The 20,852-nt window shown below is 37.8% G+C and overlaps 2 protein-coding genes across 4 annotated transcripts in view; one reads left to right on the top strand and one right to left on the bottom strand.

Annotated features, from left to right (window-relative positions):
* Positions 1-14,461, bottom strand: part of IMMP1L (inner mitochondrial membrane peptidase subunit 1) — a 34,430-nt gene extending 19,969 nt beyond the window's left edge. For 2 of the 3 annotated variants that reach the window (XM_082058945.1, XM_082058947.1), the window contains exon 1: positions 14,416-14,461. The gene's annotated coding sequence lies outside the window, so the exon portion shown is untranslated. The remainder of the gene's footprint in view (positions 1-14,415) is intronic. The other variant, XM_082058946.1, reaches the window with a different exon arrangement.
* Positions 14,462-14,572: 111 nt separating this feature from the next.
* The window catches only part of ELP4 (elongator acetyltransferase complex subunit 4), a 142,568-nt gene continuing 136,288 nt past the window's right edge, over positions 14,573-20,852 (top strand). Inside the window, exons 1-2 of the mRNA XM_082057802.1 lie at positions 14,573-14,757; positions 20,277-20,312. Coding sequence (XP_081913928.1) covers positions 14,598-14,757; positions 20,277-20,312 — 196 coding nt within the window. The 5' untranslated portion in view covers positions 14,573-14,597. The remainder of the gene's footprint in view (positions 14,758-20,276; positions 20,313-20,852) is intronic.

Below are 20,852 nucleotides of genomic sequence, written 5' to 3'. Positions count from 1 at the left end.
TGTTGGTAGGAATTCTGGAGGCTTTGCAGAGCTTTCTTTTGATTAAAATTAATTTACAAAGCACTTGCTTACAGAAATAAGGCATTAGGTCCTTCTGTTCTGTTACAGTACAGTGGTGGATGTTCTGCAGCACGTAAGACTGCAAATATTTTCTGACCCCTTCCCCCAAACATTTAAGTCAAACTCTGATGACTACATGTAATTCCTGCAATGCTAATCTAAAGTATCTTCTTGCCCCAGTTCTTAAGATTTATATATATTTATATTTCAGGAAGTAGAAAACACACATACTGAATTAACTGAAGCAAGTTTTAGAATATGCAAGAAACCTATTCCTCCTGAACTCAGTTATCAGTTTATAATGAATTAAAACCACAGCTGGATTTCCTTAATTTATTAAGATGTGTTAAATATAGCTTACTAAAGAACTGCAGTCAACTAAAAATAAAATAAAAAAGCTGTATGTACAATATGCTCTGCTTAACAATGAAGACCGCCCCTTCTATATTTCATGATGTTTTGCTATTTAAGTGCAGGAATTTAAAAGTGTGTAGTTTTACTTGCACAACTGTCTCTACAATGGGAATTTTGCCTGAATACAGTCAAAAGTAACTTTTGTTCTTTCCAATTAGTATTTATAATTAAAAGAAGACCACTCCTCTGGGGAAATGTTCCCTACCAAGCTCCAAAAAATACATCCTTGCCTTTTTTTTCGTAAAAGATCTCCAGAATAAATCCACTTAGACCAATCTGTGATTCATCATCCTTAAGATTAGCTGACAAGTTTCACAAACCAAAATGCAGCAGAAAACAGAAAAGTATTGAATTGTTTCCTTAGCCTGTGCAGTGCCCAGCGCATGGACTGACACCCTGAGGAAACTCTTACAGCAAAATGCATTTTCAGCAGAATTTATTTGGGTAGACAGACGAGTGGTTTGCCCTTCTCAGGCCAGTGTGCTCTGAAATGCACGGACTGACTCTTTGCTCTCAGGGATCCAGAACCACTGTGAGCCCAGAAATGTGTTGCAGGTGACAAAAGGAAGATGGAGTGACAGCAGATCAATTAGTGCCGCACAACTAGTGTGAATTAACGACCACAATTATCTTTTGAGAGAAGTTCATCATCGGTACTCCTTAGAGCCCCTGCTAGCAAGGCATCCTCACATTGCTGCTCAGGTGAGGCAGGCAGAAAAATACTGCAGACCCATCCTATATTGCAGATCCATGCTACTCAGAAACTTTATATTAATATCAGAAGAACATACAGAATTCAGGCACTTGTGGATATTACAAGTAAAAAGGAATTGTATAGAGATTGTGTTACATTGGCTGGAGCAGGTAGATGTGGAATGGAACAGTAACGAAAGGCTCACTAAGAGAAAATGTAAACTTCTCATGCCAAGAACTATCAGGCTACTATCAGTATTTTTTTATTATGAAACTGCAAACAACTGCTATATGTCTCTGAAAATAAGTTTCAAACTGATTGCAACTGATTCCCTGTTGGACTCTAGATGACATGGACTTCCCTGTAGTTACACTGAACACACATTTGTCTCTGATGTCTCTGAGTGACTCCGAATTAGGAGGGATACATTTGTGAATTATTCAAGGAAACGCAGGGTTCCAGGTGAGCTTTACCTACTGCTGGAGCTGTCACGGTATAGAACTAACCACAAGGATAGTACATGGTGAAGAGGTCTCAAATTTTGTTCCCCGTTCTCTTAAAATAAATTCTTAAACCCCTGAGACACAAATTTCACTCATCGCAGTTTATAAATGTGGCACAATGGATTTTTTAATGCTCCAGCTTGTCAGGTGTTTGTGATGATGAAAAAATTCTTACCTCTTATATAACGTTCTTTATTACTACACAAGTTAATTTCAAATTAAGTCATATAAGGCTTTTTATTACTACACAAGAAAGTTCATTTCAAATTAATGTATATATGTAGTACCTGGATTATACACAGCTTGAACCTAACAAGACAACTTCAGAGGATTGGGGTTTGTTTTTAACATTACGGTTCATCTTTAGACATATAATATTCATCCCACAGAGTAACTACAGTCCTGAGAGTTTCCCTGTAGTTTGAAGTAACAATATCTAGTCAGTAAGTAAATGGTTGTAGGAAGAGTAAAGCCCAGTCCAAAAAACCTGACTAGTTTATTTAAAAAATAAAACAAAAAACAATTATTTCTTATAATTGTTCTAGCTTAAGCTTGAGTAAAATATAATTGTTTGTGCATAAAACTATTTTTCAGTAAATTTTTAAGACAACGCTATATTGTCGATCACAAGAAGGTAAACGGCTGAACATTTTCCACATCACACAATTAATTTTAATACAAAGCGCTGTCAGCAGGCAACTGTACCAGATACAGCATAAGACCATTAAGCACAATAAAACAAATTATTTAAGTCACAGGCCCCTTGAAAACTTAATGGATCTGTTGTATAAACATCCTTACTGCAGAACTAATGGCATAAAACCTGTTGTCATTACTTCCAGGTACTACCTACTATAGTAGGTAGCTGAAAATTTTATGCTGAGACACTTTTTTATACCAAACAGACACTGATTTTAAAAATTACACATTCATATTCATCACATAGAATACAATTTGGTTTTTTTACAAGAACTGTCAAGTTTATCTCCTACAGCAAATAAAATGCAAAATGTAATTACTATTATCTTCTGTTCCCTTTCCCTTCCATTGCCAGTGCCTTCATAGTTTGATTTTTTTTTTGTTTGTTTGTTTATAAAATTAATCACAGCTAGCAGGGTGGAAATCACTTTGAGCCTCATGAATGACATCCAAGAGATGGGAAAGGATTAGTTCTCAGTCGCTGCCAGTTATAGCGCCAGGTGGCTTTTTCTGCAGTGAAGGTGTTACCGATAATCCCATTACATTGGTACTAAATCTTGCAGACATCAAAATTATCACCAAGGTTCCTTTTCATCCCATCCTTTCCAAATGACTGGAAGTCGCTTCACCTGAAAGAAGTCAAATCCACATGCAGCTGCTGTTTTAGCAGCCAGCGGACTCCCTGAGAATGCCAATCGTGATCCAATTTCGCTGTGCTGGTGGCCCCCTATTCCCTGTCCAATAATACATCTGTTAAAAAATCCTACAGCTACAAATCAAGTTTAATCCTACCAGGGACCTCATGTTGGTCTTGTCTTCCAAAAAGGCAGCAGGCTCTGCCATCTATCTCTGCTAGTGTCTGGGGAATACTCTTTAAATCCCAGCTCTACTTAGAAGAATAAGCTAAGGATCACAAAACATGACCTCAAAAACCCTGATATGACTATATTCTGACCCAGAGGCATTCATTCTAGGTGAAGATTAGAACTTTGCATAATAAGATTACACAGCAAGTGAATGATATCAAGGGACTATCCATATGCAGCCGCCTGGTTTTCTATAGACAGCCTGTGCTCTGCAATATGCAGCGCAGACGAAACAGAGCTCGGTCTTTCTAGCTGAAATAAAATAGATTCACATAAATTAGTTGCCCATTTCCAGATTCCTAAATCCCCCATTACATCTTTTATTGACAGCTCCTGTGAGGATAGCACAAATGGTATTCTCTTTGTATTCGCTGCTTCTGTAACAATCCCACTCTGAGGGAGATGTACATAGGTTGGCTAGAAATTAGCATCTTGTTTGCTGTAATCTTTGGATTACAATTAACTGTGTACATAATAAAATTAGGAAATCAATGAGCAGATTTATCATTTCCAGATAACCAAGAGATTTGTGTAAGAGTTTAACATATGGTGTCAAATTTTTAAATACAGGAAAATAGAAGTTCCAGCCAATGAAAGTGTGGCTACACAAATTATTTGACTTGAAACTGAATCGATTTTTCACTATAATGAATAATTTCTAGTCACATTTGATTTATATAATGCTTCCTAATTCTGAATATTCATTGAATATTTAGTGATCATTTATCAGTTTTTCCTTAGCTAACAGAAACTCCTCTCCTAACATTCTCTGCTTCTAACCAGACACTCTTCTTCACACAAGGTGATCCTATAACTTGCACCATCTTTGTCCCAAAGAGTTATATTGAAATGACTTGAAAAAAATCCCAAAACAGAAAAAAAAACCTGCACACCTACTAGACTATGTAGGTATTTATGTTTGAGCTGTTATTTATATTCAACTATTATTTTAAAACTTCTGCATGAAATTAGTTACATGTGCAAGAACAATGAAGGGTGTATATCATGTTTCTTGAGAAAGATTCTTCCCATATCAGATACACAACTTAATAAATACAAAATATTTTAAATAATCTGTTTATAATATGAGGATTCCAAACATCTAAAGGAAAACAAGGAACAACTTTCAAAAGGTCTTTCTTTGCAGGAGGTCAGGCACAACTTGACTTTTATTTCTAGCTGTTGGTTTTCTCTAGAAGAAACACTGGATTTGGTCTGGCAAATCTGAAAAATGTTGGTGATATTCTGGAAGAGAAGATTATTTTTGCACAGTATCTCTACTCGGCACTGGCAGTTTGTCTCCAACAAATGCTCCTTCATCCACTCATCTCAAACTGACAAGGAGCTCAATCCTGTAAACATAAATTCACACAATGCAATGCTCTGGTTTTAAATAACTAAGGGCTACCTATATCAGAATGAGCAATTTTTCAAAACAGATTTCAAGCAGTTCTCACTGGTTCTATTTATCTTTGGGAAGAAACTCCTACCAATCCCACAACCCTGTATAAACCAGTGTCTTAATGGTCAGATGCATTCCAGGGCTTCTGCCTTCCTCTGCAGCTCTACACACTCATCTCTGCTGAACAGCAAAATCCAAATAGCTGAGCAAAAGCATGGTCATACATGGCAAGTGTGAGCCTCTGAGGGATGCCCAAACATTCACTTAACAGTTCCCTGTAACAGTGTCACAGGACAAACACCAAAGGTCTGACAGACAGCACAGTGACTTTCCTGGTGACTGAGAAAAACACACCATGTGTGTGACAAGGGTCAGATAACTATATTCTGAGTATACATACACTTATCTTAAATTCATTTTCGAGACGTAAACATGTAAACATTTAAAATTAATTTTAATTAACTAAGACAAAGAGTTACATGCCCAATTTTCACATTAGGCACTTAAAAAAAATTATGACCTACAGAAACTAAAGTTGTCCATGGCCCACATGTCTCCCGCACTTCCCAGTGCTGATGCACCTTCTAGTAGCAGGCAGGTATTTTTGGATATATTACTCAAGGCAGTGAACAGAAGAGAGGTAAATAATTCCCCTATGCACTGACCAGTAAAAAGGCTATTTACTTAAAATATTTGTCACTTCAAAGAGGATTGTTTGCTGGAGGAAACAAAACAAACAAACACCACACAACACAAACACACACACACCACAAGCCCAAGAACAATAATAATAAAAACCACCACAAAGCCAGAAAACCCTATTTACCATCAGCCAGACTGTTTAGAAAGAAATACAAGTCTGTTAATGTTATCCCCAGTGCTAGTCTCAGATGAGAATGCCATCACTGAAGAGTACTCCATGGTGGTTTATGAACACAGAAATCACACAGTACAGGGTCTTCACACAAATAGTAAATTAAAGCTATTGTTGAACATTTGAAAAATTCAAAAGCAAAAAGCAAGACCAGTTTTAGCACTGTCAGAAAATACAACAATAGTAACAAGGAATATTTCTGTATATTCTTCATCAATACTTCCCAGTTTCAAGCATCATCTTCTAATGAAATATTTCGTGCATACTCTGCATTTAAAAATGTGTTAAAAAAACAGTAGAAAGGAAATACAAAGTCAGCTCAGTATTAACATTTTCACGTTACCTGAAGAGGAAAAATGCACATCAACTGCTTGCCACTGCTATTATTCTACAAAAATTTTGACAGCTTTCCCAAATTGGTTTATGAAGTTCTAAATACACACATGTACACGGATCCATAGCACAAATTGTATTTCATGTAAGTTTACACAGTAAAAAAACTGTGATCAGTACTTTTTCTCATTGCTCAATAAAATTTTATTCGTTATTTCTGAGCTAGTTTATGTATAAAACACAAGTTCTGTAATTTCTTCTGCACTTACAGATGCTAGTATTAAAAAAAGTTCCAACCATCAATAGATGAGTGCAATGATATTCAGTCTAAGTTAATCCCCAGACATCCAAATCCATGAATAAAAATTCATCAGTTTTAAATACACTGAGCCTATTAAGCAAGAACAAAAGCATATGCACAAAAGAGCTTTTAATATATTTCAAAGCCCACAAGAGCCATGGTCTCATTAAAATTATAAATTACACAAACATGGAATAAAGATTCAAACTGCAGTGCAGCTAAGCAGATTACAGAAAACCCCGCGTTCCATATGATAACACACCATGGCCCTCCCAGATGGGGGCTTGGAACAAAAAGGCCATCACTGCAGCTAGGGAAAACCTCCTTGTGATCTCTGGTTTCTGTTCAGCAGATGACAGCCAAATAATATGTTGATTATTCTGTTTGTGCTGCTAAGCTTGTAAGATGGAATAAAAGCGATATGATCTATTGTGAACTCGATGCTAATGTGTTGCTCCACTCATAAATAATATACTGAATTTATTCTGAAACTACCTTTTTATCTGAGTTCCAGGTTTTAAATGCATGAACTAAAATAAAAAGCCAGCATAAACTATTATTTAATTTCATGGTTTAAAGTAAAAGATACATCTGACACAATAATAAGTGAGAAAACTGACTACTTAGTGAATCAAATAAGTAGATGTGCCTTTCAAAAATTTAGCAAATGATTATAGGCTGAGGTGCAGCATACCTGCAAGATATTGAGCACTCTCCAACCCCACAAGCCACTTTATCACTGATCCCAAACTCATTACCAAAAAGAACATATATGGCTTCTTTCACCACAGCTAACCAGCCCAAACTCAAACTTCAAACACGGACACAAGTACTTGTAAAACAGGAAAACATGCCAGAAACAATAATTATACCTCTAATATCATGTCTCTCTGACTAAATAGCCTTCTTAGAAACCCTTTAAGTTTTTAGTAAGCGATTAGATTTTATTTCATCTAAAATTACTAACTTAGCTTGTTCCAAAAGCACACCATTTGGCTGGCCCTTTCCTTCATAATCCATCACCTTTTTAAAAGGAAAAGCAGTGACTAGTCATACAGCTCTTTTCGTAAATATTCTGTACATGATGAAAAGACTGATGATCCTTCTACCATTTAGTGTTTGTCAACTTTAGGTCTCTTATGCCAGAAATGTTAAAAATTCTATTAAAAAAATAATGACTATGGCTTCACAATAGCATGAGAACATCAATAGCAAACACTGTTCACACTCCTTGGACCAATGGAAGCACAGCTGATAAATGATGGAAACACACAGCTCCAAAAGTGTGCAACAGCTTTCTCAGAAACATAAACCTGTATTTAAAGGAAGCTCAATTACCTTTCTTCCTTTGCTAGGGACACAGACAGCTCTAATTCACAGAAATAAGGAAAATATGGAAACTGAAGGGCAATTAGAATCAAGTATACTTAAGTCTTACAACTAAAAATTCATATAAATTACTTCCTCCAGAATGAGGCCCCCATTGCAATGAAATAACAGGTATTATTTTCCTACAGAAACAAGGTAGGACCTTGAAACAATTACTGAAGCTCACATTTACACTGGCAACTACAACCTTAAGTCTGTCCCATTTACAACAGAGTTCTGTAAGAACCAAGATTATACAAATAATATGATTGTATAATCTTTGTTCTAGCTGTTATTCTGCAGTTACCAGTTACAGTATTGTTGTTTCTATGACCTTGATGATATTTCAGTTTCTCTCAATCTGTTGTAGTTTCTACAATTTAAAATATTAATTTATTTTTATTCATCTTACATACATACCCTCACACAAAATGCAAAATAGCACCTGGGGAAAAAAAAAAAACATAGCAGCCATGCAACTCAAGCACCTTCTTATGATGCATTTATACTCCTATAACCAAAACTTTTTTCATATTCTTGTGAATACAATAAAAAGGTTTCAACAGTAAAACAAACAGTAAAACAGTTTGCTAAAATACAGATTGGCTACAAAAAGAAGCCAGATACGCAGTGTCTTCTACCTTTTATTTTCCATCAACCGCAATATTATTCCAAATTTGAAACAATATAGCTTTTCTTAAGTAGGCAGTAGTAGATCTGGCTTTTTATATTTAAAGTGAGTTTTACTAGATTGCTTGCTGCTGTTTCACTTAACAACATGCTGAAAGATCTAAATTTTAATTCTTGTCTACTTAAAGTCCAAAATCCCTATTTTATCTAATTCGCAATGACCTAATTAGTTTACCATTCTAAAAAAGTTCTTAAACAGCCACGATTCTTGAAAAGCAAGCAGGAATTCTGTCTCTGTGCTCAACACAGGTTTAGTTACATAGTTCTGCAGAATTATTTACAGCAGCTCATCTTGGTTCATCTCCTGTTCTGTGGATGGTCTTGATGCTATGAAACTAGATGAAGCCCATCAAATACATCTGAATGTTCCTATGACTCTGCAGTCTCTTGTCCCCAGTTAAACCTGCAGATTGTGCATTTCCATGGAGTCAGTGACCAACATCACCACTTGGGAAAGCCAGAACTAGCATCACCCTCAGCTGGGTCGGTCACTGTATCACTATTCACAGCACTAAACTACATGTGGCTCCTTGTAACACACCTGTATGCATTTCAGTTCAACCACTGCTCTTTTGCTTGTGTTTATCAGACCAAAGATTGAATAGTTCATCAATCTAAGACAGAATGGGCAAAAAGGGGGAAAAATGCTTGTGAGAGGATATTACACTATCTGAAGTTCCTTCCACACTGGCAGTGGCTGAATAACCATGGTAGCATTAACCTACCTGCCTGGAATATTTACGGAAGCCACAGTGATCAAATTGCACCACTGGCCAGGACACTGGAAAGCTGAGGTTGCAGATTTGTGGGACTCACTAACAAGTTAAATCCTTACATGCCAGCACGTTGGGGAAGATCCCCATCTTTGCAAATATTGAGGCTTTGAGTTTTATTCTCAGTTAACTCTTAGTTCATCATTCTACCCCAGAGCAGGAACTCTCTGAATGTCACCCAACCCGCCTGTCATTACCTCAGCAGATGCCAGAGCCAGTTGTTGAAAGCTAATCCTAAAACCAGTGTCAGCAATACAGATGCTACAGTTCAGCACAGGAGCCAGAAGTCACTTGTAAGCACAGGAATAATTAGCAATAACATTTCCTTCATAGATCAGCCAGGTGGGTTTGTGCAACTAGAAGACTTGTGACCTAGATTTTCTTTACTTTTAAATTCAGAATCTACTGCGGAAGTATTTCTTGTTGAAACATTATTGTTTTGTTTTGGCTAACATTAGAAGAGAAGGAAAAATCTCCATTACGAAAACTCATTAAAAATATTTCAGCAAACGGAGGTGAGCTACAGTTTTAAAAGAATTCTGAAGGTGATCATGGCCATGGACAGCCCTCAAAGTCCCTTGCTAAAGCATTTCAGAGGTTTCAGGTCTCACAATATTGCAGAGATGATGGACAAAGAATAGCTAAAAAAAAAGTATTCTATAAAATCCCACAACGTAGGTGAGGAGCAAAAATGGCCTGTATTCCAGCACCTCCTGATACTGTAGATTTGTAACAGAAATAACACAGTTATTTGGAATAATGCCTTTGAAGACTAAAAGGCCTAAAAACTTAGCAGAAAATATGATGCTTTTTTGAAATCTGAGATGCATCATTTCTTAAACTTCATAATACCAGCATATCAGGAAAAAGTGTTATAGCAACTATAAACTAATTTGAATGATACATATATCTTTACAGATATTCAGTGAAGCTTGGGCTCTAAAAGCACATGTAATATAAGTTAATTTGTACTTTTGTATAAACTGCACTAACAAATTATACTTGAAAAGTCACAGGTATTAACCTTTCCATAACTCATAAGTCCCTACATTATTTACCTGGCGTTAGAAATGCCTACGTAATGAAATATGTGCAGATCCAATTGAAAGACAAAAAACAAAGACTCAAAATATCAAAGGATTTAAATTATGTTTTCCCAGTTAAAACGCAAAGTTTACTCTTCATCTCTTCCACTGACATGCTGAAGTGATTTTGAGGGCAGCCATTCGTATTCAATTTTAAATACACTTCTGGATGTTAAGCATCTGAAAAGGCTAGAATCAACCTGCCTTAATTTCTAGTTTTTAATCCTGAAGTTTTATATGGACATGGAACCCAGTTTGGAAAATAATACAGAATATCAAAAGCCATAATACAAACAATACTACTTTTCTAGTTGTTCAGTTGGGGGTTTTTCCCATTGCTTTTAGTCCTATCTTACAAGTATTTTTAAATTAATATGATTTTTTAAAATCATAATACCTCTTTTTATCATAAACAGAAGAAAAATAACCTCTATGAAATATACCACTAATCTGTATGATGCTTATTAAGACAGTACATTCAACTTACAACACATATGCAATATTACTGTTCCGAAAGTTTCAGTAATACTATGCTGTATGTTTTTTATAATGTCAAATTACCAAAATATTAAATAACATTTTTATGATTTATTAAACCATTGTCTTCAGCACTACTGCTTTAACTCATGCCTCCTAATTTATTTACTTATATTTTAAAAGAGCTGGTCTAATTTTTTTCCCCTTGCTGTTGTTCAGTATACTCACAGGGATACATTTAGGTAACATCCAGAGACTTTCTGAAGAAAATCGTATCATGTTTTATATAATATCATACAACTGGTATGTCTTAAACCCTCCCACTAATCCTTGTTTTTTTCCACAGACCGATTGGATAAGTAGCCTTTAAGCTTTTTCATATTGAAAAAAAACCAAACAAAACCCAAAAACACTCAGGTCTTTTGGTGTCAGAACTTCCCGGATTAAACATTCTTTCCAGTTGTTGGCTCATGGCCTGAAGATCCCGCACTTTCAAACTTATCCCATTCTAGCTAGTTCAAAGATCAGGAAAATGAAGCCATCTTCTTTGCAGCCATAATCCACGACCCATGCTGTTAGATACTTAAGAACATCTCCAAAGCAAACTACCTTGTTTCGGCTCCCAGCGGGAGCCCAGCGGGGCGCTGGATCACATGACTGCAAACCCAACCTAGTCAGGTGACTCAACGGCTAATCTGATTTGGTGACTATAAAACTTTAATCAGTACAGTCTAATACCATCACATTCCAGAACTGATGAGGGAAGCAGCTTGGCGATGTAACAGCAAACCCTAATAAGATTATGAATTAGAACTGCCACTGAGATGCAGTTTTCTAGTTCTCTATCCCATACGTAAACCCAACAGGAAAAATATTACTGAAAACTGAACAGGCAGAAATACGGTTTTGAAACAAAATGCACTGATGTGTTTTATTCCAAAATGGAAGGCATTTTGCATAGCACCATGGAAGGACAAGAGCATGCACTGACTCTTATAAGGTAGAATTAAAACATTAATTTGACATCAAGGAAACCAAAATATGTACCTCAATAACATGATCTTGTTGAGAAACACTGCTCAAGCACTACAGCCTCAGCTTGCATTAACTGAAGGTCCAAAGAGTTTACACTGCAGCCCATATAGGCTGCATATGGTAAACAAAGAGGCAATGCCAGCCACAACAGATATGTTTCCTCTAATCAAGCACAAAATATCTAAAATACACTTTAAGAAGTGCTGCTGTTTTGGGGACACTGGGATTTTCACCAAATCCACAGGCTATGCTTTTGTAGAGAAACAGCAAACATACTTGCAGATCGAATTCCAAGCATACCTCTTCCCAGATGTTTTGATTGCTTTCTCACTCGCCCATTGTATTCCCTCAATTTTTTCCTTAGGGAATTCTCACCTAAAATCCTTTTAAGCCATCTTAGAATCTGCATTTGGGATAGGCAAGTAGTTGAACTGAATCAGCAAGTTTATGAGAAATGGAGAGTAGAGAGCTTGACTTCTTCATACTAGAGTTGGGTCTATGTGATAATACACAAACAGTGAGAAAGTTGATTATACCACAGTTCATGACATCCCAATCTATAATCATAGAATCACTTCAGCTGGAAGAGACCCTCAGGATCATCGAGTCCAATCACAACCTAACCTAATTCTAGCACTAAACCATGTCCCTAAGAGCCTCATCTAAATGCCTTTTAAAGACCTCCTAGACACAAAGGTTTAAACTTCTGCATCTCACAATGAGCTAAGTGTGACCATAGTGAGCCACCACAGCTCAGCTGACAAGAAGGAACTTGCTAAAACATTTCACAATCACTTGCAATTATCTCCATGTTCTTTAGTTTCTCTGCATTTCAATTCCACCTATAGAGTTGGAAAAATAGGTTTTATCTACCTACTAATGTGTATTTGAGGATGAAGGATTTTTTTCATGCAGTAATATCTAGAGTTACAACTCCTGTAGTCTTGCTTTCTGATCTGACAGCTGCTAGTGGGATCTTTTACCAATGGCTGGAAATCCATCTTTTGGAAAGTGGGACATGTGAACACAAGCAAACTTTTAGTATCAAAGAGGATGGACAAGCTATTATTAGTCCTGAAAATGAAACGCCATTGACTTAACACCAAAGCAAATTCCATACTACACATTCTTCTCTTTACCTGCACTTAATTTCAGACAAAGTCAGCTGTTTTAAGTGGTGTTCTCAATAAGTACAGATTCACTTGTAAAACTTTATTATATTAAATAGTTATAATTTCTTTAAAAAAATTAAATATTTGAAAAATAGCTTCTTTCCACTTGCTTTCTAAATCAGTAGATCTTTAACTGTACCCATCATGTTAAAATGTGGCAGAAGAAAAAATATCACAAACAGAACTACTGCAATACTTCTTAAATTTCTATTATACTGAACAGCTGTATCTACCTCTATTTTTTTTTTTGTAAAATCTGAAACAGTCTCTCCTGTTACAATTTAAGAGACAATTTATCTATATTTTAAAGGATGTAAACTCACAAAATTTACAACAATATCACCTTAAAAACCTAAAATTCTGAAAGAGCTGTGAGGTTCACATGGCGAAATGAATTAACAGTTCACAGTCCACAAAAGGTGGAAGGTTGAATTGCATCCTCCTCACTGTCTGCATGCGCCCTTTATTGCATCAACTCAGCAACATAACACAAAATTAACTTATTAAGAAAGTGTACAATAGTTCCAAGTCAGATCAATGAGCTGAATCAGCTCAAGAAAAGATTTGACAAGCACCACGGTTTGTTGAACTGAATCACTGGAAGCAGAGGGGGAAAAGGAAATGAGGCTTTCTCTTTTAGCAACGCCCACCTGTTATATCTGCTCAGGGGATGCTGAGATTTCCAGTAAACTTGCACTTTATACAAGAAATTATAAAATTGTAGGACCACAGCAGAAGTGTTCACAATTGCAAACAGAATCTGGACTCCAAAGTGAAAAAAAATTATTTAGCCTCTAGTTTTAATTGCCCTGGAGGAAAATTAAATAACAAAAAGGGAAGGAAAAAAAAAGTATAAAAGCTACCTGTCAGAGAACTATCAATGAGAAATGGACAAACAAAAGAGAGGGTTCAGCCCTGGATGTATACTTACACTTACCCCGTAAGTTTAATGTAAACTATATTAGCATGTTGTATTAACAAGAAAAACAAGCAAGGAAATACTTTGTCGCATTGAAGCAACAAAAGGAAATGTACTGCTTGGAACGGGGTGAGAAATCACTGAGACAAAATACACATAAGATATTATTTGATTCTTTTTGTTGTACGTGGTGACTTATCAAATATATCCTCTTTGGGTTACAAGCACTCTATAAAATAAGTTATCTATAGACATACTGCAGTTTTTAATACTGTTACACACAGCTGCAAGCAGTCATGTCTGAAGTATTTCAGTATCTGGACTCCAAAATGACAGTACAGTAAGCAATGGAATAACTGATGTGATGTTTTAAAAATAGAGAACTCTCCAAGTTTCAGCCTCCTCAGTTACGTTGAATTTACAGCATAGGATCCCACTAACACTCATGGATTCTTGAACTCTTTTAAAATAATGGCAAATCGCGCTTTACGCCTTTATTTTGCTAAAGCATTTCCAATCGCAGATATTCACAAACCGCTGGTCAGATCCCACAGAAATGACGCTTCGTAGCGAGGCCTCGCCACCGGTACCGCAACCACCCCTGGCCCCGCACCAAGGCGGGACGAGACGCGGCCACCGCATCCCGCTCCCGGCCCCTCTCAGGCCCGGCTCCCCTGAGCCCGACCAGAGCTCCGGGACCCCGCGGGAGCAGCACCCGCAGCCTCCACCGCTCCCGCCCGGCCCCGCCACACTCACCTGCCCCTCGCTACCGGCCGCCCCGGCCCTTCCCCGCCCCTTTGGCCCGCGACGTGCAAACAACGCGCTCTCCCATTGGACAGCGCCTTTCCCATGCCGCTCTCCCATTGGTAGCGAGGAAAGGGCTCGATTCTTCCCGGCGTCCCCTGGCTCCTGTCAAGCTCCCGGCAGCCGAGATGGCGGCGGCCCCGGCGCCGCGGGGCTGCGGGGGAACCAGCTTCCAGCGGAAAGCCGCGGCCGGCAGCCGCCTGGCCGCTGTCGCGGGCACTCGGCCTTCGGTTCGCCACGGGCAGCTGCTGCTCTCCAGCGGGCTCCCCTCCCTGGACTGTGTGCTAGGTTGGTGGGGAGCGGGACCTTCCCCTTTGCCGGGCCCTGCCTGTCGTTCCCTTTCCGCAACCCGCAGGGTTTTCCTTCCCCCGCACCGCTCCCGGGGCCGGGGGGATGACGGGGGGAATGGGCAAAGCAGGAGCCGTTTCCCGCCTCGACATCCCCGCCCCACCGTGCGAAGTGCCTTTGCCTTTTACCCATTTAAATCCGCGTAAGAAACCATTCCAGAGTAGGAAGCTACTCTAAATTTACTTATTAACACCTTCCTGTCGTAGTTCAAACCGTCACAGGTCTAAAGTTCTCAGTTTTGAAAAGCATGTTTGCCAAATGAGCTCGTGGGTGAATGTAGCGTAGTTCTCGTTCTTCGGTATCGCAGTTTTTAGGATGCATTTGACCTTAAGTCTGGACTCTCAGTGTGTCTTTTCTGCCTTGCTCACCATGGCTGCATCGTTCTAAACGCCGTGTTTCCACGGTGCGTGGGTGTGATGCTGTTCTTGCTGCCCGTCAATCTGCTTTTGCCCACTGACGGTGTGAAGATGCTGGACTGATCCCTTGTGACCGTTGCTGCGTTATGATCTGTGGCATAAACTGGCACTAATTATTTGGATTTGGAGCTAATTTACGTGTATAAACAGCCTGTTTTATTTATATGCACTAGGGCTGTACGACCCTTGTACTAACTACTGATGCAATTCCAATACATTCTCAATATACATACATGGGACTCTTTTGAGGTGAGGAAGGCTTGACTTCAGCTTTGTTCATTCATCCCTGGGGGAGTACATGGTATATGGGAATATACTGCTTTTCTTTCTATAGAATATTCTACATGAGTAATGATAAATATAGAGCTTGTATCCATTTTATAAAGAATATTTTGCAGCCTGCGTATCTTAAGGAGAATGACACTTCTGTATCTTTTGTGAGTGTATTGTGTCTGTTTGGTAGGGAACACCTGCACTTGCATCAGGGATTGATATCCTTGTGGAGAAAGCTCTTCCTCCTTAAGAGAGAAGTATTTCATTAAGTCAGTGGAATTTGTGAAACCCTTTGATTGCACAAATACAAGATTTATATTGAACATTCCAGTTCTTCTTCATATTCCGTTTTATAACCAGTGGATTTTGCACAGCATGGGTCAGAAGATGTAGACAAGCTCCCATGGTGACAGCCTCCTGAATGTCCAGGCACTTACTAACTGTATTAGTGGTTTGTTATGCAAACTCGGGACACTTCTTCCAGTAAACCCAGGATCCCTTCCAAAGTACCTTTTCCTTGTCTTTTAAATATTCGTTAATTTCCTGACCTGAACAAGTTTTACACTTGAACATCAAGTAAGTCCTTCAGTCCTAGGAACAGCAATATTTGGAGATGCTTTTAACTTGTTTTCTGGGTTGTGGCATCTTTGAAAAACTGGATAAATCTCTATTCCTATATTAAATCTTTGGGAACCTCCCAGACCTTAAATCACTCATTTCTGAAGGCAGAATGGGTAGGCCTGTTCATGCCAAACATTCTGTACTATAATAAAATTTCCATTGGTACCGAGTATTAGACATTGTTGGAGACAGACCACCCAGCTAGTGGACCTGTACAAAATCATTGATTTTGGAGGCTGGGAAGGGACCTCAGGAATTCAGCACTGAATTCAGAGTCAGTTGCTCAGGGCTTTGTCCCATTGGGTCTTGAAAATCTACAGTGGCAGAGATTTCACAGCCTCTTTGGACAACTCGGTCCAGTGCTTAACTATTTTTGTAGGGAATTTTCTGTTATCCTTATATCCACGTGGAACTTCTGCTGTTTCAACTTATGCCTGTTGATTCTTGCCCTCCCTCTATGCACCTCAGCAGAGAGCTCAGCTGGCTTCTCTGTAGCTTGTCGTAGGTACCACCAGGCTGCTGCTGGGTCTTTCTCTCTTCTCCAGGTTAAACAAGCCCAGTTCCTTCAGCCACTCCTCTTGGGTCATTTGCCCCACCTCAGTGCTCCTTTGCTTGGCTCACTTAATTTTATCTTTACTTCTTTCTTGTACTGAGGGGCCCAAAACTGGATGTTGTATTCCAGATGTGATCTGATGAGTGCTGAATGAAGGGGAGCAGTCATATCCCTTGACAAACTGACCAGTGACTGCTGTTGATGCAGCCATCGTGCTGGTGACTGTAGAAATACTTGATCTCCTTCGTGTCGTTTTTGGGTGTGCATGGAAATGCTTCTGAGATGCCTTGCAGAATGCTGTTATGTGTTTCTTAAATAATGCTGTTACGTTTTTTCTTTCGTCTTGCCCACTAGCAGTTAAATAATTGACTGTGCAAAATATTTAACTTGCCTGTTCATGAGGGGCAGAGGACAAACCTTTTTGTATTAATTGCCAATGGAAGTCACTATAAAATGGTTTAGTCTGGTATATTTTCGTAGACATGTTTTTTAATGGTCACCAGGCAGACACTTGTAGCCCTCATGCTTTGGGCTTGCATTTGAGTTTGCCTTGTCCAGAAACTGCAAGCTAGCTATGGTTTTATTTGCCAGACATGAAGATACAGTTTGTGAATAACTGTAAGGGAAAGCATAGTGTTATCAGACACAGGTCTAGTTAGAAAATTTTGAAGAGAGGAAAAGACAGAGAACACCTGGAGGAATTCCTTTTACCCTATAACTGCTGCCTCATTTCTGACATTATTGTTGATATATAGCTCTTCCTTAATTAAGTGCATTTCCTTTCAAAAATAAGTAGTAGTTAACTGCTGGATTTCAAATGCCATGTTACCATTAAGGTGTTTCTAATATTTCCAGGCTTTATATTCAAATTTAATTTTGAGGTTTATAGACCTGATTTGTGCTGAAGGAGTTCTCTCTAATGAGCTGTAGCTGTTGTGTAATACAACCCTCACATGCTTGGTATCAAAAGTTTTGTTTCAAGCTGTTTGAAAAAGATGACAGATATACTTCAAAAACAATGGGGATACACGCCAAGTTGCAAGGTTTGTTGTGTTTCTGTCCCTAAGGTCTTAAATCTCATTGCTGTAGGTAGCAAAGGGAAAGTTACCAGTCCTGCTTAGTTGTTTACATGTAGTACTGCATTAGATACTGGTAAAGAAAAATGAAAATAGCAAAATAAGAAGGAATTACAATTTCATAGCAGTTTTCTTAGGGAACCTGGAGATTTTACTTCTTCCTTTTGATTCTGTCAACGTTTCTGCTACTTTTTTCTGTCATCTGTTTTGCGTTTAATTTACTATTATTGTTGCTTATCATAAATGAATATGTAACCACAGTGACTGTGATAGTTTTACATTCAATCTAATAGAATAGACTTGTTTGAACTGTTCACTACATCATAATGTAAAACCATCCTCTGACCTGAGTTTGCCTTCAGCAATCAGGGTATGTGCACATATTTTACAACTCTCTACAACTTTACAACTTTCTACGAGACCATACAACTGATGATCGGAAAATAGAGCTTGTGATGATTTTGACTGTGCTGACATACTGTTTGACAAATAAATTCTCTCTTGTGCAAGCAATTTAAAAGCAGAAGACACACTACTTCTGGGGTGGCTACAAGTGAGCTTTTTATAACTCAGATTTTAAGTGCTTATTGCTATGGGGCAATACATTACTTATGGCTGTTTTCATAGTACATCTTTTGGGTTCATTTGCATTCATCTCCTGAACAAATAAAATGAAACAAAAATTGGTGTATTAGAACATGGGGATTTCATGAGTGATTCTGACTTTCCAATAAACAGTACTTAGAGGTGTGTTTTTTTTTCTTTAAATATCTAGGAAATACTTGATTACTTGATAAGCTTGCCATAAATATTGAGGCATTTATACATCTTGACTCAGGAGCATAGCTTAAAAAATCTGTGATGTGTTGAACTACAATGATGAAGTTAGTATCTGACTAAACATTTGCACTGTGATGTGGTACATCATGATATGGTGACAAAGTGATTCTGTTGTGGTTTTAATTCAGGTGTTATTATGCAACAATGTTAGTACTCTTTAGCCTGTGGGAGACAAATTAGCTTTTTCCTTCTGGGTATATATCAATATTACAGGGCTACAGGCATTCATAGTCGCACCAGCAGAGCTATAGAATAAGAAGTTGATCCAATCCCTACTGGAAACAATTTCAAGTAAAGTTTAACGAGCTCTTAAAAGTGACGTTTAGTGAGCAGTTGATGGACTGAGTTATCCTGTTTGTTAGAGTCCATCTACGCAGTCCAGAACTGACTTCTTTTACCAAGAGATTTGCATATTGGGCTGGTGTGATTATGTTTGCTCCTAACTTGCTTTTAAAGCAGTGCATAATTTCAGAAGACATACTGCAGTTTCCTTCACACAAAACACTGCAAAAGGCTGGTTATTTGTGGCCACTCAAAGGCTTCTAGGAATTCTGAGATTTCCTGTCACAGTCTTACATGATAGTTCAATAAAAATATTTGTAGTCTGATTTCTACTATATTCAGTCTTGAAGTTCAGGTTATAAAATAGTTAACTCTTCATCTAAAATAAAATAAGAATTTTTCTTTCACCATCTTTCTTAAAATTCCTTCTTGGGACAACTGTTTAAACCACTGTTACATGATTATACTTGCTGTCTCTTCAAGAGGAAATAGAACAGTCACCATGGGAGTTCCTAGATTTTCTTTTTCTGGTCCTCCACACTGTTGAGATCAATGGGTTAAGGATCTATGTATCAAAATATATTGTGAATATTCTATTCTGTCTGTTATTCAGTCATGCGTTATTAGAACCTAAGCATTTATTGCAATTGTTTAAGCAAAAAGAAAAATAAGAGTGGCCGTGTATAAATCCATCAAAATGTATTACTGTTTTTGAACAAATAATTCAGTCAACTGCATTCATAGAGTTGTTTTTATGTGCAAGACATACCATAAAAGACTTTAATAGTATAGGGGTCTTTTTCAGATGTGTATTATGTTGTTTATGATCTGTCAGTCCAGGTTTCATTGGGTGATGTCCTACCTGCCTCATTGTTGTGTCCATATTCAGTAATAACATAAAAAACATGGGAGCCAAGATTTTGCCTGATTGACTTGGGTGGGAATTTGCACGCTTCTTAGTAGGTCACTTTACATACATGGTTCTTGGTACAAAGGTGTAGCGCTTGATAGTGATTAATATGGATTTAATTTGGAGAATGTTTACTCACTTGAGTCATCCAAGTAAAAATTCGCTGGCTCAGACCGTACATGGTTATTGTAGTACTTGAGCGTAGTTGCATAGAGCTCTGCAGGATCTTTTTACCACAAGGATGATAGTACAGTATATTGTGAAAGTAATTGTAATGTGTAATATATAATTACATGTAATGTGTAATTATTTCATAATAGAGAATTGTAGGAAGTATTGCAAAGGTAATTAAAATGTTGTTCACTTTTATATTTTTAAATTCCCCGTTATCACCTTTCTTTGACTTACAAACTAAGAAAACTTAATTGTTCTCTAACATAGTATTTAAACGTAGTCTTACTTTATTCTTCATTTTGTTTTGTTTCCAGGTGGAGGCATAGCTGTTGGAACCCTTCTTCTTATTGGTTAGTACAGAATATATAGATACTTATATTCTGATATGTTTCACTCATTTTAATGTACTTATCAAATAACCTGTGTTTTCATTGTTTTTTAAACTCATATATTAAGAAAGTATAACCCTCAGGCCCCTACACTTTGGGTAGCCTTCAGAGTGGACTGTTGTCTATTTCAGGAATTACTGGAGGTGGATCAAAACCTAACTTTTAGACAGGTTTGAGCCCCCAAGAAGAATGCCGCAGAATTCCCTTTGAAAGTGGAGCATTTAGCAGATTTCAGGAGTTTATAGGATTTGTTTCAAATGACTTAATATTTTCTAAACTACTTGACTTCCTGTAAGATTCAGACTGTTTATCATATCAAAGATATTTTATTTAAATTTGGCTTTCTGAGGAAGATATGATATACAGAATCTTTTAACCTTTTGGTTGCTGGAATCAACTAAGAGAAAGCCGACGGAAGGCTGCTTTCTGTCGGGAGGCAGACCAGACACACTGAGGTGATTAAATAGGTTATAACAGATTTCCCTTTGCACACTTACACTG

This window comes from Streptopelia decaocto, assembly GCF_964273445.1.
Source record: "Streptopelia decaocto genome assembly, chromosome: 7".
Classification (NCBI taxonomy): Eukaryota; Metazoa; Chordata; class Aves; order Columbiformes; family Columbidae; genus Streptopelia; species Streptopelia decaocto.
The sequence above is the reverse complement of the archived record's forward strand: the minus strand, read 5'-3'. Positions and strand labels throughout refer to the sequence as shown.